Here is a 20,467-nt window from a genome sequence, read left to right as displayed (position 1 = left end):
CTTCGGCAGTAACCTGCTATCCATGTCATTGTTTTAGAACTCCACCATCAGATGTTTCTTATATCGAATACGAACATGTACATATACCCATAGAGTATTGCTTGTGACCGAGTGTTATATAACATGTCTATCTATTTACCAGACCTTTCAATCTTCAAGCCACCTTACAGGTGTCTAGATGCAATACAAAACCAAGTCAATGAAGGGCGCCGAGTAATCTGATATCTAACTATCACAGCCCTACAAATGAAGTCACAGGACGTGTCACTCGGGTGTAAGCGGCCTCCAATTTAGGTCATCGCTAATGGCCTCCCCAAGAAGGTCTTTCGTATTCGTATTTGGTCCTCTTTCCGGAGATTCAATGCTTACACTGGGAGAATCCAGGTCTCTCCGCTTTTGCTCGAAAACATATTGGTCATCTTTGAGCCACTTTTCCGTTGAAGAGTCCCTCTTCCGCAGGGAAGACTTGGAATCAGGCCGTGGTGGCAACCGAGGATTTTCCGCATTGGTGTTGCTGTTGCTTTCGGCAAGTAGAGGGGTAGGACACCAATTAGCAGGTCCGTCACATAAGAAGGGGTTCGAGTCCCGATGGATATTTAACACATAATCCTTGGCCGGGGGGGCTAACTGCGACTTCACAGGGATGCCTTAAGCATATAGATCAGTATATTTATTCGAAGAACGGTCAAGGATTGATGAGTACGTGATATTGGTTCTGTAACCTAACATACCATGGTTTAACCACCATTTATATTGCTCAGAGCTAGCAGGTGGAAGTTCCGAAGCAATGTGCTCAAAAGCTATCAACTCACCATCCACTTTTTGTACCTGAGTCGTCATGTCACCGAGCCTGAGATTGTTTTGTCGTTCTTTGTATAGGGATTGCTGGATCTTGCTCTTTCGGGCCTCATCGACAACATTGATTATGCATGTGAACACAGCCCAGACTGGGCGATGATCCGAAATTCGGAGATCTGCAGAGCCATAATTTATTTGTCGGAGATTGGTTCCTCTCCAAAGAATCCGGTCACACCATGCGGGAATACGCGCCTTTTCCCTATAAGCGGTTAGCTACCTTCGAATATATCGTCAACGGGACCCTTACGAGTTATCATAGTCACTTCTACCGATGTTATATTTGTAAGTCGGCGGGAAGCTAATAGGCCCTTCCGTGTAGAATTGGAAAGCCCTACCCGCCACCATCTGTAAGTTCAACTGCGCTTTGTTAATGAAGGTCCACAAGCCTTGCAAGAGAAGCACAAACCTGATCATTATCGTATAGCGTCTGAAACTCTCCTTGCTGCACAAGCTCCCTCGCTTTCTGATTACTCAGACCAATGCGATAATTGAAGTCCCCTAGCCATATGACAGCATCATGGTCCTCGATTGATCTGTTCCTTAAAAACCTCAGACCGCGAAGAATAGTCTCATAGTCTCTATTCCTCTCGTCGTAGTTCGCAAAGCCAGCAGCAAGATGGGCGGTAACGAAGCAAAGTCGAGTGTTAGAATATTCAAAGCGGATGGCACAGCCTCCTTTATTACCAGCCATTCCCGAAAGGCCCGTCTATGCGGGTCAGCTGAATTGTCTCACAGAGTACTGATGGTTCATACCTTTTTAACGTTTCCCTCAACATTTTTTATATCGCTTAAAGCATCTTCTCTCGCATATATCATTAAAGCAGAGCCCACAAGTTGGCCACTTCGCAAGAGGACATACTTGGGAGTGCCCATGGCATCTGCACGTTTGTTGAGGCAGGTGTGTACTGCAATCTCCCACGCCTTACGGGTGGTAGGGTCTGTGGACATTATCTGCTGTGGACTTAACGTGACGATTTCTTGAAAACCGACGGCGTAAATCAGGGGGTCCTCGCCCTGAGAATCGTGCTTTGGGAATAACCATGCCCTCAAATCACCATCGGGTCCTTCATGGCGCCCATTGACATTAAATGTTCCCGTCCAAACCGTGACAGATTTAGAATAAGAAAATTCCTCAGAGCGTTGACTTAGTTCCTCTAACACGAGATCATTGATCGGGTCGTAAAGATGTACTGGAACTTGGTCTGTCAACCGTCCCAATAGAAGATCAATTGTGTTTTGACGGGCCTTGTCCGCGAAGTTGTTGACATAAATCCGGGTAGCTGTTTTGCGCGCATCGGCGAGTGCCCCAGCAATGGACATTTTCCCGTGTCTTGTGAATGAGCTTTTCAGAGCACCAGTTCCAGCGTACATTTTTGATAGGGCGTCTCCATTATCTGCCCAGAGAGTCGAGTGGCGCAGTTGCAAATCGGGGCTAATCGTTCCTACTTGTTGACTGAAGAATATTTCAAGCGCCATTGAACTGATGATTGTTTGTACTAGGTTAGTCCTGTCGAGACAATCCAGGCAATTTGTTCTGAAAACCCCCTCTTGTTGCAGGATTACAGGAGCATTTCTTGACGTATGGTGCTTGTCATATAGAGCTACCGGTCCAATTTCGCCGGATTGAAAATATGCGAAACCTTGTAAAGAGTCGAAGATTTCCTGCCTTATCTGAGCGCTAGCTCCATATCCCAATGGCCCTCGCGCTTCCGCATGGAAATCGAACTCTGTTACCTGCAGCAGAGTGTGATCCGATGAATGCTTATTGAGTGGGCTATTCTGTAAGTGGTTCCGGAACCTAGTCGTGAGACTATATTCACCGGGCTTCAATTCACTGAGAAGGTTAACCACATGAATTGCTCCATAATCTAGTTCAAGAGATCTGAAATGTTTGTCGAAGGCATGCTTCGTTGCCTCAACAGATCTGGTTATCTCGATCTTTTGCTGACCAGGAAGGAATCCTGTGGCCTGCTCCCAGAATATAGGCACTGAGCCACGAACCTGAACATAGGAAAAAACAATGTCAGGTGGGATCCAGAGTATGGTCTCTGTTTCCACGAAATTGGCGACGTGACCATCGTCATCGATGCCTCGTGAATTGAATCTCGTACCAGCACGCCGAGACGACTGGCGCGATATTATTGTTAATGAAGACGGAAGGTGCGTTTTGCGGGTACCAGGCAAGAGTTGAGTAGAGGCAGGAACAGTCAATGTCCCACAGTATCCCCGTATGACGCACGTCAGAATTTGAGAGGAGTCGAGATGCTGCTTTTCAACCGAAGACAGCTGATTTCTAAAAAGGAGAAGTGGGTGTATCATGTACGAATTCCACAGCATGTCTCGATCAAGAGACTCTATGTCAAAAATTCCCGTTTCGTCTGAGCTAGAGTTCATCAGTTACGGTGCCATTTGACAGAAAGGGGTTAACTCACCGGTCCTGCAATCGATCAGTAAGATTAAACTCACAGCTGTAGTAGAAGCTGCCGTCACTTAAAAGCTTCTTTAGAGCTAGGAAGGGAAAGTCTGGATTCGTCTCTTTGCTCTCAAAGTTAAAGTCATGGTCGAGGTCCTGACCAGCGATGGAGGACTCCAATTCGTAGTCAACTCTGTCATCGTATTTCGAATGATTTAGGCAGACTTCTCTTTAAGGTCAATTTCTGCACGACAGTGACCAACAGAGACCATTGGGGGCTTACAGAAATCCACACTGTGTATTCTCAGGACAGTCTCTCCAGGCCTGATGGATGCGGCCTTGGAGGAGCCAGTGACCACGCACAGAAAGACTTCATTATCTAGTGTAACCAAACCGAGAGTCCCATGTCCATCACCAATGACCCTGTAGCCTTTCAGGTCCACAGATGATAGGGGAGCAAATTCAACCAAGCAGCGCGGCGGAGTCTTGAGATGAGACGCAGTGTTGACATCCGCTCCTGCCAAGCTATGGCGAAAGATAAGTACGTATTCAGATGTGGCTAATGCAATAGTACGATATGGATAATTTTGAGTATAAATGCGTAGCCCGGACATTGTTAACTTATGACTGGATCCTCCTCGGTCCTCATGATGGAGCGCTCAACTTAAGTCCAGATTGCAGCACACGCTTCGGTTGGCACTCAAAGCTTGGCACTCTTGCTACCAGCATTGCGGCGCGGTCTCAAGTTTGCATGAGCGAGGGCTAGCAAGAAGTGTTGTGAGAAGTACAGCGATAATGCAAATTTTGCATTGAGACTACATTGGTATTTTACGACCGAATCTTGCCTACTTTGCAGGTAACGCAGAATCTATACTGATACGGATGCAATAGCCAACAGGTGTCTGCCATGAAAGCTGACGAGAACGGAATTCAGTGGCTACAGGAGACCATATGCTGTTCTACATATCATGAGTCTCAGTGAATTAATATGAACAGCAACTTCGACGGTCTTTCTTCTAAACAACTGAGAAGACAGAGATACCTAGTGACACCTAGTGACACTTGTGACTTCGGAATCTTTTCGAGAGATTGCGGATGTGAATTTGGAGGAACCCCGCAGTATCCATTTGCCCCGGGTCGAGACCATCTACAGTCACCGAATAAAGTAAGCGGTCACGGTAGGCCGCCGGAGGAAATTTTTCAAGGTTTCTTCTCGATCATTATCAATGTCATGACTTCTCTGTTTTACTCCCCTTAATTACCATCCTTGCTTTCAATCTTACGAATCCGCACAATTTTGCATAATCTTTGGCGATAGAAAAGGAGAATAAAAGTCCGTGAAAAGGGGCTAGAGAATCCTAGGAATCCAATTTACCTACTAAAAGGTGAAATAGGGCAGTGGAAACCGAAGTGCACTTTCACTCCTTTGTTGAATTCTTGAAATCGCTGCCTTACTCTATCGCAGCAAATGGGACTTGCAGCACCTCGCAAGTATGTTTTCACGGATTATTTCTATGTCCTCCACTATCTATCTTTGCGGTGTTCTGACCAGGCAGTGACCTAGGAAAATCAAAATCTCCCATGACCCCAATAATACCAATTGGGCACGGTCAACAAGCGGTTTCGGACACAAGATCTTGAGCTCTCAAGGATGGACACCCGGGAGCTTCTTGGGGGCGCGCAATGCCGCACATGCTGAAATGTTTACTCAAGCGAGTGCATCTCACATCAAGGTTGTCCTGAAGGATGATACACTGGGCCTAGGGGCGCGGCCTAAACGTGATCCTTTAAATGAGCCCACTGGACTTGATGCATTCAAGGGACTTCTTGGCCGGCTAAACGGCAAGTCAGACGCGGATTTGCAGGTCGAGCAGCAGAAGCGCGACAACGTAAAACTGGCTCGATATGCTGCCACGAAATGGCAAGCAGTCACATTCATAAGTGGCGGTTTGCTAGCTCAGGAAAAAATGACCCCCATTGTTACTAAGGAGCCGCAAGGAACCAAAAAAGACAAGCAAGAGGACGGACTTTCTGCTACGTTACCTGCGCCGGATAAAGATCAAGTGAGCTCTGATGGCGTGGAGGGTTCAGGTTCAGGCAATGTTGGAGACCAAAGCGATCACCAAAGCATCAAGAAGAAAAAATCGAAATCCAAGAGCCATCGGGAGAAGAAGGACAGAAAAAGGAAACACACTGACGGGCCTGAGTCCACCGACTCTGGAGATACGAGCAAGAAGTCAGCAGAGGAAAAGAGTAAAGCCCCAAGGGATGATGAAGAAAGCTCTTCAACAGCTTCTAAAGGTCCGTCGAGGGAGCGCCGTCCGATGGGGAGACACGTTTTTAGAGGCCGAAATATTGCGCAGAAGAAAGCGGCTCTCATGGACGAGAAGTCTCTCAACGAGGTGAGAACCGAACATTTTATTGTTGTATTTTCAGATCGCAGAAGCTAATGTGTTATAGATATTCATGGTCAAATCATAGCGCCGTATATATCTCTTTCATGACATACCCTAGACTCATAGACATAGATATACTCCTTACTGGTTTGTTTCGGCAATTTCCTACAATCGTCCATGACGACCCTTGACACGACACATACTTGCATGTAATACATATAGGTAGACCGGAGTCTTTGGTGATTCAGGCCAGGTGCTGTGCCGTCATAGATTATGAGGCGTAGGGTTCGCATCAAGCAAAATATGTTGCACCAGAGCCTAAATATTCTAGGCACAGGCCTTTTCTTCTTTGTGGTGAGGGAGCGGGAATATGGCATGCGCATACTATGTACGGAGTATTATCGATCCGTCCCCTATCCGGACGTACTCACTTTTCATTGATAATCAATCTTATAAAAAATATATAGAATTGAACCTCTCTCTATGAGATGCTGTTAGGCTATTAAAACAGCTACAAAGACACAAATATACCACCAAAGCTAAGGTGACTATGAAGTACACAGTAGATAGCCAATTAAATTTGAACAGTACCTGGGTACTTATTGGTCCTACTAGTCGGTCGCTACTTAAGTATACACAGTAAGGGAAAATGACGTGGGGTGCCTGCCCACGGACCCACAGCCTAGAAACCAACCCCGTCCTGGCAGCAACCTAGTTGTTACGTAGTCTCTCACGGTCTCACACTTCGACGAAGCATCTGCATCTTCTAGCCGCTAGCTCCAAGGCTTTTGGGATATATTCGCTGTCTTGGGCGCTATCGAATTATTTGGCTCTCAATCATTACCTGGTACTCAGGTGATAAGCCCACAATTGAAGCCCAGTCAAAACAAGTTCGGATTCTTTTGACGTGTTCATCATCCAACTCCAGATAAATATTTCAGAAGCGGTGTCTCGGACTCGCTCTGGTCTATTTTCTACGCATCCGGTCAACCGGATGTCGCCCTCCGATACACCACCAGGCCTTGTTCCATCTGGCCAGGAAAATGCAGCGCTACAACCTACAGCTACTGAAGGGTCTCTCAAAGGGCTCTGGAAACGAGCCAGTTTGCCATACAAGGCAAGGTCGTCCGTAATGTCTGATGGTGCTGCTCCCCAAGCAGCCCAAGAAACCATGCAGGAGTCAAGGGGGCCAAGGTAGATATCCCATGCGAGATTTCCCCCTCGAGTCTCGGTCTCTAACAAGCGCTCTTCTAGTATCCGTTGGGCCCCACTCAATGTTGGACTCGAAAGGCGCTTACAGACTCTGGTGGTGTTATGCCATACTCTGACCATAGCGATCCTGTTAACAGCGTTTTTCTTCGTGTGTGCAATCCCCTTGTTCTGGCCTATCATACTGCCTTACCTTATCTATATATCCCTTTTTTCAACGGCAGCCACGTCGGGTGATTTGAGCGGTAGGTGTGACTTCTTGCGTTCACTCGGCGTGTGGTCAATATATGCATCGTATTTCCCGGCCCGCTTGCATCGGTCAGAACCTCTCCTCCCAACCCGGAAGTATATTTTTGGTTATCATCCGCATGGAATCATCTCTCATGGCGCTTTTGCAGCGTTTGCTACCGAGGCTCTTGGTTTTGCAAGACTCTTCCCTGGTATCACCAACACCTTGCTTACGCTTGATTCAAATTTCCGAATTCCCTTCTACAGGGAATATGCGCTAGGCATGGGGATTGCCAGTGTCTCGCGCGAGTCATGCGAGAACCTGCTATCAAAGGGCGGCATTGATGGGGAAGGAATGGGACGTGCTATAACTATCGTCATAGGTGGTGCTCGCGAGTCTCTTGATGCTCTTCCGCATACATTGCGCCTTGTACTCAAGAGGCGTAAAGGTTTTATCAAGCTGGCAATCCACACTGGCGCCGATCTTGTGCCTGTACTGGCCTTTGGTGAAAATGATCTCTATGAACAAGTGCGCTCTGAAAACCATCCTCTTATACACAAATTGCAGATGCTGGTCAAACACACTTTGGGATTCACTATCCCGTTATTCCATGCCCGTGGCGTGTTCAACTATGACGTCGGTTTGATGCCATATCGTCGGCCACTCAACATTGTTGTCGGTCGTCCAATCCATGTTGTACAGCAGCGCGATAGGGGGAAGATCGACGATGATTATATAAACCATCTCCATTCCTTGTACGTGCAGGAATTAGAAAGAATATGGGAAGAGTGGAAAGATAAATATGCAAAGGATAGGACATCGGAGATCGAAATCGTTGCTTGACGAACGCTAGCAGCGAAATCTATCGGAGACAAAGGAGGGGGTTTGTTCTGTATCTCTATCTTTATACATATGCTTATACATACTTGTGTCTAGATATTTAGGTTATTAGGCACATAAGGTTTCAGGTGAGAACGGAGTTAGGCTCAAGGTCCGACTATATCTCTGACTATATCTATTATTATTATCATTATAGAAGGTATAAAAATGCGATTACTATTGATCATTGACGTATATCTACATAGAATAGTCAATTCTGAGTTAGCTCTGGGGCCAGTGCTGATATATATTTAGAAACCAGAGGGCTCCAAACGTGTACCCATCTAGACCTGTCTAGGTCCTATCAGGGTTTTAGTTGGAATGCACCAAATCTTAAAATCTCAGTACTAGGCTGTTGATTTCACTTACAAGCCGACCAGCAGTGTTTTGTTAGGAGAATGTAATTTTATATAGTATTCATCTAAATACCGCATGATTGCATGCTGGATACACCCTACTACTCCTCCTGCCGCAGAGAAGTCCGTTGGCAGGAAAGGTATGCTTTGACCACAAAAGTCAACTAGCTGTATCAACAACTGTTCAACTAAAGGCCCAGGTACATTCCAATAGTTAGACCTAATCCACCTAGAACCAGATTCATGAAACAAAGATCCCAAGTCACCATTCCCATTCCACGATATAATGACTACTATTGGTTGCTATGACACGGTCCCAACCAACACTTCCCTAGGAATATATGTCCAGGCGGAACCTCCTAGGGACCGGATTAGGATTCTCCACTACAGACCATTGGGAATAAAGGTTTGGAAAGGAATGGTTATGTCCTTCTACCCTCTCAACGTATTTTCATTATGTCATTACCAATCAACATGCCTACCACCAGGCAAGCGTAACAGGAATACTAAGACAGTGAAATGGATGAAAAGGAAGCACAAGACGAAGCCAGAAAAGAGCAAGGGAAACCGGGTATCTAGATCAGTCCACACAAAAAGGGTATTATAGAAAGAAACGTGGAATGACAACGAAGAGGGTGCGAGGTAAGGCAAGGCGGAAGAGGTGAGAACCAAGAGCCAGAGATTGTGTGCTGAATGGCGCGTGGCGGAAAGGCAGTCAAACCACAGACATACTGCCTGCCCTGAGCAGAATTATAATAGACATGAAGAGGAAAGAGTGTCCCGCGAAAAGACGGGCCAAATTGAGAACAGAGGACGTAATTCAAGATTGCTGGCCTCAGCCAGAGCTTGCCAAATCCGTAGTGCCCGTGCTCAACCCTGGCAAACCGGTCATAGATTCAGATGCCCGCCGACTTTCTGCGGCAACGCGAACGCTCCCACGAGAGCCCTTGATGAGGTGCCCACTCTCAAGGCGGTCCTGTAACATCTCGTCCAAAATGCGTGACACGTCGTCCATGCCACGCCTCTTTTCTTCCGTTTCTTCCTCTTTGAGTGGTGAACAGAGACCAACGGCCGAGTCATAAGCCGCTGAGTCATCGCCATCGGATTGATGTTCTTGACGCCCGGGTCTCTCTTTTGTGTCTGACACGAAGGAGTCGGCTGCTGAATGGGCAAGATCTCGGTGTCGAGCAGCAGAACGAAGGGCAGCAAGCATCCGGTCCTTATCGTCTAGTTGTAGACGAAGCTCATTGATCTCCATGTCTTTCTCCCGTAAAAGAGCTAGTACATCAGGGGCGTCAGAAGTAGTGCCCCCAGCCTTCACACCTATGGACATGCGGGAATGACTGGACCGTCGTGCTTGCAGAAGCCGCCGCTCTAGCGTAGAGATATAGCGATTCTTGTCGTTAAGGTCGGCCTGAAGGGCTGCGATTTGTCTTTGGGCGCTTGCTTTTCCATCCGCGAATTCGCCAATAAAATCATCCTCATCTTCATTCCCAAGATGACCATTTGAGAACGGTTGATTACCAGGGTAATCATTGCTGTTAATAGAAAGAAAGGAGACTGGTCGGAGCGACGAGTGCCCATATGCGCCTAATGTAGACTGGCTGAGTGACGAACGCAAGGATCGAGACCCAGTTTCGGTAGCCGACATCCTTGAAAGGCGACCAAGAGCGGATATGCTTCCATAGGTATTTACACCAGTAGACTTTGAACATAGAATCAAACGATTCAAATGCTCGATCCTTTCCTTTAATGCCGTCCGAGCCAGTTGCATTTCAAGCATTTGCTCTTCGTGGCGTGCCTGCGCTTCTTTTTCGAGCTGCTGCTCTTCCAGCTTCAGCTCCTTCTCAGCTTGGGCCTTGGTCTGACTCTCTAACTGGTTACGGAGCGTCTGAATCTCCATACGGTACCGCTCCAGGAGAACTCTGCTTCCAGCATCACCTCCACCACTACCAAATGCTTCCTCCGCGCGTTTAGCATGGCTGACAATGCTGTTCTTGGCTCGAGCTGCGAACTTCAAGGTGTTGAGCGTTTCGCCGGAATGAGACTTGGCTGTCCCTCCTAGCTGAACCGTGCAAAGAATACTGACCAGTGAGTTCCCTGACAAAGCAGGCTGCAGTAATCTCGTGAGTTTGCTGTCCCGATATGGAAGGTGTTTCCCCTCTTTATCAGTTGGGTTGCCGGTCTTATCTCTTGCCTCCGACAGTTTAGAGATAATAGTTCCCAAAGTAAGCAAGCTTTTGTTAATATGGGCACCTTCCGTACGCCGTTCCTTGTCCTCAGCAGCGCGCTCTGAACCAGCAAGATCGATTAGACTCAGCGTCGACACTCGGACTCCACCTGGGACCAAGCCTGACCGTCTATCTTGAGAAGCTCCGGCAGGCACTCGTTCCCTGCTCTCGACAACAATTTGAACAACCGCGTGACTTCGAGAGCTGCGAGCGTTAAACTGCGTGCTACCGGTCCGCCTAGCATGGTCGCCCCTCGCGATCACACGGAGAAGCTGTGTCGGGCTTTGAACAATCTCTTCTTTCAGTGGCGTGGCATATACACCACGTTTGCTGTCTTCGCGGAGCTTGATTTCCTCCTGTTGAGGGGCAGCGGTTCCGCCAGATACCGAGGCTGACAGCAGATCGTGAATTTTCTCATTGTATATCTCCAGATAGCTGACACGCAACAAGAACTCTCGATGTGGTGTTTCCCTAATGAAGGAGAATATGTCTGTTATTGCCAACGGTATCACTCCCGGGGAGGTTGCAGTTCCTTGCATGGAGAACGTCTTGCCAGTACCAGTCATGCCGTAAGCGAAGACTGTACCATGATATCCTTCCATTACCCGCCTCACTAGACGTTTCGCTGCAGAGTCGTAAATCTTCGCGTTATGCTCATGAGGGGAGAACACGTTATCTAACGAGATAGAGAAGCGTAAGCCACGTATACCTTGCTGTGCCCAAAGAGAACACGAAGGATATCCTTACCAAACGAATAATCGCCGCCCTCCTTTCCGTTATAAGAGATGAGGCCGTGCCTCCCATCTACTGACCATTCAGGGGTCTTTGCGGTTTCGGCACCATTCACATCAGGGCGTACTCGGACGCTCACGATGACATTCCCCTTTGTCTCTTTCGGCCTAGAGTTTGACTTCGGTACGCCTTCATCGGCATCTTCAAACGTTGTTGCACTAGTAGAGTAAGATCCTTGCGCAGATGAGCTTCTGCTTTGTGAAGGGGAGCCTTCCGCATCTCGCGCTTCAGTAGTCGAAATGGATTTCGCATCCCCAGCGCCACTCAGCAACGATGCGGTTTTAGAACTCCGGTAACTACTGGTGGTTCCTGTACTTAGTCTCGAGCTTTTCCTGGCCTTTACACTCCCAGATGGATGGACGCCCTGTATTCCCGATAGTGAAGACGCAGTAGAAGGGCGGCTTCCTGACCTAGGTGGCTGAGGAAACGCTGCAATGCTGATGGTTCGTCGGAGCGATTTATCGGGGCTACTCGGAACCCGGCTACCGGCAACGGTCCGCGATGTGCTGGTATTGGTCATCGAATTAGACAGGAGGTGTCGTCCTAGACTTGATCTAGGGCTAGAAGGGGTGCGCGTCTTGAGGGACGTTTGGGATGGGGACGGCGCTCTTGACGTGTCAGATGCAACAGGTAGGCTTTTCCGTGACCTAGGAGCTGGGAATTGAGGACAGGGTCCAGCCGAAGAGTTAGAGGCCGTCCGCGACGACGGCGGTAAGGTCGACATTCTCAAGTGACTGTCTATTATATGAGGCTGATTATACCATGCGGTGTTGGCACATGGACTTATCAATCGGTGTTTCTTGCGGCGGCCATCCGTATGGGTCCGGTTAGAGTCCGAATTCGCGCCTATATTAGAAGATATGAACCTGTTAGACCTGGCGATAAGAGGCTATCAAAACATGCAACAACATCACCAGATGACTGGCTTTCAGATTGGAGCGCAACACTTTGTTACGCGTTTGTGCCTCTGTGGAAAGGAGCTTGTTTGATATGTGAAGAGACAGGGGTGCAGTAAAACGATAACAGGTAAACTCGGCTGTCAAGGTCCGAGCTATCGAGACTCACCTTGATTTAGTATGAGGCAGTTCCGTCTGTCGAAGGCCGATTCTCAAGTCGGACCTTTCCGCAAATCGTCCAAAGACTAGTAGGATGTTGCGGGCTGAGATAAGGGGACTGTAACGTAAACAAGCGCCAACCTTTGCGCACGACACAGATGTGTCCGAAAGCCCTTGCTGGCTGGGTCTCTTGCAGCGTTGGGCACGTGTGTAGGTTATGGGCCGACGTCAATTATCCCGTTTCAGCCCTGGCAGGTTTGAACAGGCTTCTTTCTTATTACGACAACAGCGAACTGCAGACCGGCACTGCCAAGTGATGGATGGCGTTTGAGGAGAGGGCGCTGATCGGGAACGTTAATACTTGAGAAGAGGGCCTGTGTGCAAATCAGACATGGACCCAAAGAATGGCTAGACAAGTAATCAATCGCTTCAGATAGGCAGGATACCCCGTACGCCGCAATCCGCCTCGAACGCGAGGCGTTGGGTTGAAGGAGGCTCCAAGGGTTGGTCCTTTCAATCTTTAGTGCCGCACGGGACGGGTAAAAGGCCGGGAGTCAGGTTATGAGGGGCGTAGTAGTAAGTAGTAGTAGCAACTCACCCGGCCACTTCCTGGTTAGAGCAAGATAATTAATTTTTATTTATTCATTTACTACTTATACTATACCGTCGTACAGTGTGATGATGCTGGTAGTAGTTGAAATCATTACCGGCACCAATGAGTTGACTGTTGCTTCCACCGGTACCGTATAGCATGTAACCCCAGCATACACCCCTATGTGGTGCAGTTTAACCCCTCTCGGACGGTGGACCTTTCTGGAGCCTGAGATACCGGCCAAAAAAAAAAAAGCTAAGCTAATCAGGGATCCAACAAAAATATGCGGGAACTTTGTATAGGATACCTCCTATACGGTACTACCTGGAAACTTACAGTAAATTATGGATCTATACCCAAGGTGCCTAGGCACTCGGACGGGGGTTTTTTAGTAGAAACTCAATTACCGGACGATGTTTTATCTAGTGCTAGGGCTTCAACCATCTTAAGATTAACTCGAAAATTTCCCTGGTAAACCATACTGTTGTATTCGACATCAATACCCATCCAGTACCAGTGTCACACCAAAAACAAACTAAAGTAGATGTGTTGCCCAGAAGGTGTGCAGTTTGGAACTCCATATGCGGCAGTTCCAAGTACTTTCTTTACAACACCACAAATTATGACATACTTAGCGCAATGAAACAATTACCTTCCCATTGAATTGTTTTCACTGATTATTCCGCAACACGGTCCCTGAATTCCCAAAAGGTAATATTATCGGATGAGGCACTGTTCTGTCATCTCGAAGTTAAGCAGCGGCAGTGCGAATAGAGGTACAATGTCTGTGCTGTGTGTGTACCTAGCTGGTAAAGGAGATGAGCATCAGTTGCTGTCTCATTTTTAGAACCCCTCTCAAGTGGGAATTCTGTAGGAGGGACCAGACGCTAACAGACGGAGGCCCTCTTTTAATGTTTAATTAAACCTCCGTAAGGGGCTTTGGGGTTTTTATCATTTGTAGCAGCCATCCACTGACCAAAGCGCATTTCACTTCATATTATTTATTAATACTGCCCTATATTCCCTTCAAATACTTGTCCCGAAAGAATGAGGTGGCTAATTTCCTTGCCCGATCCAAAGGCGGCTGAATAATATTTACATGTGTCCTGCAGGATACAATAATTTCCATCAGATGCAGTGTGCAGTACAGAACACTTATGTTCCCACGATAGGGGGTGGGCTTTGTCGATCAATTTCTCCATGAAGGTATCAATGTCGATCCCTGCTACTGAGCGATCCTGCTTGCGTTTCCGCACATACGATGCCAAGAAAACAGCATACACAAGCGTCAACCCTTCTAGCCACAGAGCCCGTTGGACGAACACATGCACACAAGAAATCTGGGGGATTTCTCCTTGTCTGAGACCTATGTGGAATAATACAGCTGACCCCTTCGAGTCATGATGGTTCCGACTCCACAACTGTTAAGGTATTGACGATCACACGAATCCGCGAACCATTGAGCGGCTGGTGTTAATTCGACAACAACTTTCTGCTGAACTTGCAACTCTTGATTTGAGCCCGCATTGATTTGCGATAATCACTCAGTTACCTTTGTCGCTAATCTCACCCGCATATCTGGGCGCAATCCACACCGTCGATGAGCGGGTCTTATCTCAAGAGATGAAGTTCACCAATGATGGGCCGATTGCCATGTCCCCTCCTTGATGGTGTGGCACAGGTAGACACTGTGGGAGATCAGCCCTTCTTCTGCGTCGGATGAATGTCTATATGCCTGAGGATACCTGACATATATTGTTGCTCATCCTTGAACTCTGTATGACTCAGAATTCCCGATGAACTTATGTTAAATTTTCCGCGAACCTTCTGATCTTTGACCAATGGTATGGCACAGGATACTAAGGTACCAGGAAGATGCAAGTATGACCGTGTGCGACCGGGAAGAGAAGACGCACATGCGTTTATCAGTCCCTTGCCGCGCCAAAATCCAATTGTCGAGCGGCATTTTTGAAGGGAGTATCGTCAAGCTCCCCACCTCGCCTCGTTAAATCATCGCCCATCTTTTTGGTTCCGCCAACTTTTCTAGGAAGATCTTGTTTCTTAGTTGGCTTCGGTTCAGCAAGCCACCAGCCGTGTTGTAGGATTTGGCAGGCGGTGCCTCGTTTTCTGGGATCCAGGGTACACATCGACATGAGCAAATCTGCCCCAACAGGCCCAGCCGTGGGAAATTGCCGGAGAAAGAAATCTCGACCTTGTAAAGGCACAATATGATTCGGATCGGCAGGTATGTAATTTGGCAATCTAGTCACGCCTGGCCAGTTCTCCTCAGTTGGTGTCCCGAAGGCTTCGCAAATCTTGGAGATTTGATCCAAGTCTGAATTCCCTGCGACAAATGGAACCCGTAGAAGGAGTTCAGCAAAAACCATTCCCATGGACCAAACGTCGACAGCTCCAGAATACTGTCGCGCACCGAAAAGCAGCTCGGGAGGTCGATACCAGCGTGTGATAACCTGGTGTGTCATATTCAAGTATGGGTCGGCGAAGGACCTGGCCAAACCGAAATCTGCCAGCTTGACCTCGCCGTCAGCGGCGACTAGAAGATTGTTTGGTTTGATATCTCGGTGCAGGATGTAATTTTCATGACAGAACCAAACACCCCTGGCAAGCATGCCCATCCAGGCTTTAACATCGGCGGCACCGTAATGAATATTGCTATCCCTGATGAGCATCTCAAGATCACCGCGTGGCAGGTATTCGAGGACCAGATTGAGGTTTTGATCCTTGGACGAGAACACATCGTGGAGTGCAATTATATTTGGATGAGAAAGCTCTTGGAGATATTTTACCTCTCGGATAGCGTCCATAGAAAGCCCATCCTTGTATTCAGCATTGACCTTGATCTTCTTTATTGCAACAAATGACGATGGGTCGGTGCGAAGGTGACCAAGAAACACTACAGCATAAGTTCCCTCACCCAACTTCTTATCTGTGAGTTGGCTATAGTTAGTATCGTAATGCTGGCACCACTGAGATAGTAAGGGAAAGAATTATGAAAATGACAGAATATGTTTGACAAAGGAGTCAAGGCAAGTGATAGGGGTTCAGTACCTTTTATGTACTTGTGCCTCACATCGTCGTTAAGTTGCTCCGTGATTTCACGGTCAGGGTTCTTCATGCGCTGGGGCGACGATGAGCGCTTCGTCTTGTTAGGTGAGTTGGTGCCAGAGTCATTCTCGAACTTATTGCCTGCATTTGAGCTTGAAGCTGCAACTGATGAAGCGTGGGGGACCAAAGGCGAAACCGCCATCGTCTGCTTATATGCCCTCAAACCCAATGGATAGGGAGAGAATGATTAGTATCACCGACGCAGCAGCAGCAGCATGCCAGAGAGTGAAGACTGATGGGCAGTGAAAGTTAACAGCCAATAATGTTGGTCTGGTTGGCAAGATATGGCACAACTTGCCTTGAGTATATATGAAGCTAGGATCAAAGTTCGGAGTTTTGTTGATCCCGGGACTTGCCCCGGAACTGCGCATCCCGCCGAACTTTTCTCCAGGATAGTCGGGACCGACAGCGAAGGCATCTAACTCTAACTACGCTACCGATTCCGGACGATTATCAGCGACGGGGAAGGGGCCCGATATTTTCTTATTTCAATTCCGTACCCTCCCAGATCTCGTGTTTTTTCAAAGAATTGTCGACACTTTTCAATCCACATCTCCGAGACCGCATCGGTTGTCCTGAAGAAACCCCGACGACAAAATGGCGACGCGCAGCTCGCACCGCTTGCCCTTGCAAGTGATGAGATCCTTGACGATAAGCAAACAGTTCATACGAAGTTTTCATAAGAACACGGGCGCCCCTTCTCCGCCGTCACCCACTCCCTTTGTTCCTGATGTCGAGACCTTTCTTAAGTTGATCGGGCGTGGGATGCACAAACATGCGAGCAAGCTACCTTCCTGGGATAAGCTATTCACTTCCAGCTCCTCTGAACTTCGGGATCTAGGCATTGAGCCAGCACGCCAGCGACGTTACCTGCTTCGCAAGATGGACAAGTTCAGGCAGGGCATCTATGGGCCCGGTGGAGACCTGGAGAACGTGGTCGATGGCGTTGCGCAGCTTCGAGTTGTTGAAGTTCCGACATTGAACAAGGAGACATCGAACCCTTTGAATTCCTCGGCTACTTCATCTCCAGGGATGAAAAGAGTCATTGTCAACATTCCGCCGGATGCTTCTGAATACACCCATGATCCCACGAAACCCCTCAAGAAGTTTGCGCGCATGAAAATCACTGCCGGTTCTGCTATCAGCGGCCCGTATCTTCAACCGATCAAAGGAACAAATGGTAGTGCAGCCCTAATCAAAGTCGAGGAGGGCATGTGGGAGGACAAGCTCGGCCACAAGGTGGACGGTGGTGAAAGGAGACGTGCTGAAGTTCGGGCTAAGAAGCGAAGTGAAGAGAGGAAGAAGGGAAACTAAGGACCACGACACAGAACACACACATACTTGTCTTTCCCACCTCTGTTGTATCTTAAAGGGCGCTTATATTGCAGTCATGTCACATGTATTATATTTCTCATAGATTAACGGTTATTCCGATTGTTGACACTGTTTTCCATCGCGTTCAGGAAAAGTATTATATTTGTGGTAGAATGGCTGTCCCATATAACGCCTGTATGGGACAGTTAGATTGGCTATAGATACATTAAGGCCTCTTCAAATGCGAGCAAATCGCGTACCCAGAATACAATCCTCACTCATAGTCAACCCTAGATCAAGACATTGGATTGAAGTACTGTACAAGCAGACATTACATGAGAGGAAACCGGCCATTAAAGCCCCAAGAGAGAAACGAAATAAAAACAATTCCATGAAAGACTGTTATCCAGTCATTTCTATCATATTACATAAGAGGTTTGAGAACAATCACAAAAGGCGGTTTCTATGCAGTAACAGAGGCAGGTCGTTATGATTTAACGGTGGTAGCGCGCTTCTCGAATTGAATGATAGACTTGCCAGCAGGCTTGGAGAAGAGAGACTAGAATTGGTCAGCCTTGTCAATCGTAGCCAGAAAGGTCGACGCATGATCGCTTTGAAGATAGCGTGACTTACCGAGTAGTCTGTTTCCGGAATATCCTTGACGTTTGGCAGGTTGCGGAATTTGAATAACCTCACCAAAGCCGCGGTAATTGCACCAAGTTGCACGTAGGCGAATTGTTCACCAATGCATCTGTGACGTCCTGCACCAAATGGAAGGTAGGGGCTATTAGTGCCTTTGCTGACAAGACCATATCCATAATCAATTTGATCTTCTTCTTCCGCATTGGCTGCAATAGTCTCATCCCAGCGGTGAGGATCCCATTTGAGAGGGTTAGGGAAATATTCCTCTGATCTTGCGGTAACACCAGGCGATGAAAGGACATTGTGACTGGTTGGGATAACATATGGCGTGCCATCCACAGGCATTGGGTTTTTGACTGCGCGGATGATTGAATGAATCGGCGCGTGAATTCGTAGTGTCTCTTTGATGACCTTAGCGTGCAAGTCAAGCTTCTGCAAATTTTCATAAGTAAGAGGTGGAAGATCTGACCCAAGCACACGGATCTGTTCGGCATATAACTCTTCCATAATTTCTGGATTTCTTGCAAGGTGCAAAACTATCCATGAAGCTGTCGATGAAGAAGAATGCTGGCCAGCCATAAGCAAGGCAATCATCATGTGTGCGATTTCCTCGTCTGGAACAGGAGTGCCATCTTTGTATACGCAGGACATGAGGTTCCAGACCATATCCTCAGAATCCTTCTTGTTTCCACCCGTTCGGCGTTCTTTGACAATCTCCATATAGGTTTCGGTCATCTTTTTCTGTGCAGCATCACGTTTCCGGTTGTGAGGAAGGGGTGCCCAAGGGAGCATGAAGTTGATAGGAGCAAACCCCATGTCAAGATCATGGTATAGTTCGGCGAAAGTAGAATCAAACCGACTCCGGACTTCCTTTCCTTGAAGAGAACGTGACGCAGTGTAGATGGTAATCTCTGCGATGGTCTTGCAGACGTCAAAAACGCCACTTGATCCCTGGAAAGCCGCAGAATGCTCGACAAAGTCATCTACCTCGTTGGTAATCAAACGAACGTACGAACGCAGGGCATCTGATGTGAGACCGAATTTGACAAACTACAATCATTAGTATACGTGTCAATACTCTCTCCATGCTCAAGCTCACCTTCTTCTGCTCCATAAGTTTGGCATTGGGACAATCATACACCACGTTACGCCCAAAGACAGGGGTTGTAAGTGGGGAGTAAACTTCTTCAGCACAGACATCACGTAGCTTTCCGTTTAAAATGAAATCATTGCCCCTGGTTCCCAGATAAACTGTTGTCTTTTTGCCGAGAAGAATGAAGGTGAAGATATCGCCGTACTGTAGGTAGACACGAGTCAGCATAAAAACAAAAGATCGATACTTTCATATTACTAGTCCATACCTTTGCGCGACAGTCGAAGAAGAATTTATAAGGATCCATGCCATAGCTAATTGTGCTACCTATGAATGGAAACCAGTGAAACACCAGAGGGGGCTCATTGGGGTTCTTGAATAACAACTGTCTTAGTACATTGAGAATGACGGAGACAGCCAGCAGGGATGACAGTCCGATCCCCAGAAGTACTAGAATTGACGTGTTCGAGCAGCGCTCGCAGAGGCTGTCGAGAACGACCGCGAGCAGGCCCATTATGGGACAACAGCGGAAACAGAATGACCGGAACAGACAATTGGAGTGCGTTGGTTATGTTCACGAGGAAGAATGATTCAAGCAGAGGCACCTTCCTAGCCCTCGGCGTGGAAGCGCGACAGATGTGTGAATTGCTTGCAACGGCGAAGGAAAGTGCACTTTTGGGTAAGTACAAGCAAGAGAGAAAAACGGCAGCACGCCACTTGCCAGTAGGTGAGCGCCCTTAGTAAAGTACTACTACTAGTAGCCTCGACCCGCTCACGGATTCTTAGTGGGCGTACCAATCTGAACGGCTCCGCGCCCGCGGCTCCTCCCCTAGCAGGAACTGGACAGTCCAGAAGTCTGAAAGGTACTGGTACTTACTAACCCAGCCGCTCCTCCGAGTGGATCCAGGCCCGTTCCTGCCCCTGGGTACTCCGAACCGCGTACAATACGAAATACGCATTTCGCTACCCAGTTACCTCCTAATTAGTAGTTAGAATCTAACTAGTGGTAGTACTCCATACTAGTACTATCATACGTTCCCATAGTGTACTAGGGCGCCGATTCACCCTACCCTCCCATGCTATACATTGTGAAGTAGATGACTCGTCCTAATCTTTCTGCTTCTTAAAAAGAACAAGCCCGACACTCACTATGTAAATGTGTGTGCCGGATACGCAACCCACCGATGCAGGTAGGTCTTGCATACAAAACAAGTAGGATTGCCCGTCTATTGAGGAAGCATTCCCTTGCAGCAACATGAAATCAACTCTTTTTCTCTCTCTT

The 20,467-nt window shown here is 47.7% G+C and overlaps 7 protein-coding genes across 7 annotated transcripts; 3 read left to right on the top strand and 4 right to left on the bottom strand.

The window, feature by feature from the left end:
• Positions 1-21: 21 nt before the first annotated feature.
• Positions 22-3,919, bottom strand: BO85DRAFT_445862 (SacI domain and endonuclease/exonuclease/phosphatase family protein). Its single transcript, XM_025659368.1, has 7 exons — positions 3,555-3,919; positions 3,291-3,495; positions 1,612-3,241; positions 1,265-1,564; positions 1,106-1,215; positions 732-1,057; positions 22-647 (listed from the first exon to the last, which is right to left on the bottom strand). Exons 1-7 carry the CDS (start codon positions 3,883-3,885, stop codon positions 265-267), a joined length of 3,285 nt encoding a protein of 1,094 aa, XP_025520362.1. The 5' UTR covers positions 3,886-3,919; the 3' UTR covers positions 22-264.
• A 916-nt stretch (positions 3,920-4,835) lies between these two features.
• pxr1 (telomerase inhibitor/ribosome biogenesis protein PXR1) lies at positions 4,836-5,791 on the top strand. Its single transcript, XM_025659367.1, has one exon. It carries the CDS (start codon positions 4,972-4,974, stop codon positions 5,719-5,721), a length of 750 nt encoding a protein of 249 aa, XP_025520361.1. The 5' UTR covers positions 4,836-4,971; the 3' UTR covers positions 5,722-5,791.
• Positions 5,792-6,345: 554 nt separating this feature from the next.
• Positions 6,346-8,174, top strand: BO85DRAFT_413664 (diacylglycerol acyltransferase type 2A). The gene is made up of 2 exons (XM_025657618.1): positions 6,346-6,861; positions 6,922-8,174. The coding sequence occupies exons 1-2, from the start codon at positions 6,662-6,664 to the stop codon at positions 7,946-7,948; spliced, it is 1,227 nt and encodes a 408-aa protein (XP_025520360.1). The 5' UTR covers positions 6,346-6,661; the 3' UTR covers positions 7,949-8,174.
• Positions 8,175-9,061: 887 nt separating this feature from the next.
• BO85DRAFT_135757 (putative kinesin family protein (KipA)) lies at positions 9,062-12,200 on the bottom strand. Its single transcript, XM_025654036.1, has 2 exons — positions 11,319-12,200; positions 9,062-11,247 (listed from the first exon to the last, which is right to left on the bottom strand). Exons 1-2 carry the CDS (start codon positions 12,085-12,087, stop codon positions 9,176-9,178), a joined length of 2,841 nt encoding a protein of 946 aa, XP_025520359.1. The 5' UTR covers positions 12,088-12,200; the 3' UTR covers positions 9,062-9,175.
• Positions 12,201-14,566: 2,366 nt separating this feature from the next.
• Positions 14,567-16,423, bottom strand: kin28 (TFIIH complex serine/threonine-protein kinase subunit KIN28). Its single transcript, XM_025659366.1, has 3 exons — positions 16,080-16,423; positions 14,756-15,957; positions 14,567-14,698 (listed from the first exon to the last, which is right to left on the bottom strand). Exons 1-2 carry the CDS (start codon positions 16,276-16,278, stop codon positions 14,936-14,938), a joined length of 1,221 nt encoding a protein of 406 aa, XP_025520358.1. The 5' UTR covers positions 16,279-16,423; the 3' UTR covers positions 14,567-14,698; positions 14,756-14,935.
• A 98-nt stretch (positions 16,424-16,521) lies between these two features.
• BO85DRAFT_445856 (mitochondrial 37S ribosomal protein mS41) lies at positions 16,522-17,589 on the top strand. The gene has a single exon (XM_025659365.1). It carries the CDS (start codon positions 17,019-17,021, stop codon positions 17,448-17,450), a length of 432 nt encoding a protein of 143 aa, XP_025520357.1. The 5' UTR covers positions 16,522-17,018; the 3' UTR covers positions 17,451-17,589.
• Positions 17,562-19,997, bottom strand: BO85DRAFT_445854 (cytochrome P450). Its single transcript, XM_025659364.1, has 4 exons — positions 19,454-19,997; positions 19,192-19,389; positions 18,084-19,142; positions 17,562-18,009 (listed from the first exon to the last, which is right to left on the bottom strand). Exons 1-4 carry the CDS (start codon positions 19,697-19,699, stop codon positions 17,938-17,940), a joined length of 1,575 nt encoding a protein of 524 aa, XP_025520356.1. The 5' UTR covers positions 19,700-19,997; the 3' UTR covers positions 17,562-17,937.
• Between the last annotated feature and the right edge of the window lie 470 nt (positions 19,998-20,467).

Source organism: Aspergillus piperis (assembly GCF_003184755.1).
Source record: "Aspergillus piperis CBS 112811 unplaced genomic scaffold BO85scaffold_2, whole genome shotgun sequence".
NCBI lineage: Eukaryota > Fungi > Ascomycota > Eurotiomycetes > Eurotiales > Aspergillaceae > Aspergillus > Aspergillus piperis.
This window is presented reverse-complemented; position numbering and strand designations above follow the sequence as displayed.

Coding starts and splice junctions, on each gene's coding strand:
- BO85DRAFT_445862 (XM_025659368.1), bottom strand. CDS start 3,885: ATGTCCGGGCTACGCATTTATACTCAAAATTATCCATATCGTACTATT. Junction 1,565..1,611: donor TTGAGGGAAACGTTAAAAAG/GTATGAACCATC, acceptor TGACCCGCATAG/ACGGGCCTTTCGGGAATGGC. Junction 1,058..1,105: donor AGAAGTGACTATGATAACTC/GTAAGGGTCCCG, acceptor AACCGCTTATAG/GGAAAAGGCGCGTATTCCCG.
- pxr1 (XM_025659367.1), top strand. CDS start 4,972: ATGTTTACTCAAGCGAGTGCATCTCACATCAAGGTTGTCCTGAAGGAT.
- BO85DRAFT_413664 (XM_025657618.1), top strand. CDS start 6,662: ATGTCGCCCTCCGATACACCACCAGGCCTTGTTCCATCTGGCCAGGAA. Junction 6,862..6,921: donor CAGGAGTCAAGGGGGCCAAG/GTAGATATCCCA, acceptor GCGCTCTTCTAG/TATCCGTTGGGCCCCACTCA.
- BO85DRAFT_135757 (XM_025654036.1), bottom strand. CDS start 12,087: ATGTCGACCTTACCGCCGTCGTCGCGGACGGCCTCTAACTCTTCGGCT. Junction 11,248..11,318: donor GGGCGGCGATTATTCGTTTG/GTAAGGATATCC, acceptor CTATCTCGTTAG/ATAACGTGTTCTCCCCTCAT.
- kin28 (XM_025659366.1), bottom strand. CDS start 16,278: ATGGCGGTTTCGCCTTTGGTCCCCCACGCTTCATCAGTTGCAGCTTCA. Junction 15,958..16,079: donor GAGGCACAAGTACATAAAAG/GTACTGAACCCC, acceptor GCCAACTCACAG/ATAAGAAGTTGGGTGAGGGA.
- BO85DRAFT_445856 (XM_025659365.1), top strand. CDS start 17,019: ATGGACAAGTTCAGGCAGGGCATCTATGGGCCCGGTGGAGACCTGGAG.
- BO85DRAFT_445854 (XM_025659364.1), bottom strand. CDS start 19,699: ATGGGCCTGCTCGCGGTCGTTCTCGACAGCCTCTGCGAGCGCTGCTCG. Junction 19,390..19,453: donor TCTTCGACTGTCGCGCAAAG/GTATGGACTAGT, acceptor GTCTACCTACAG/TACGGCGATATCTTCACCTT. Junction 18,010..18,083: donor TTCCGGAAACAGACTACTCG/GTAAGTCACGCT, acceptor GACCAATTCTAG/TCTCTCTTCTCCAAGCCTGC.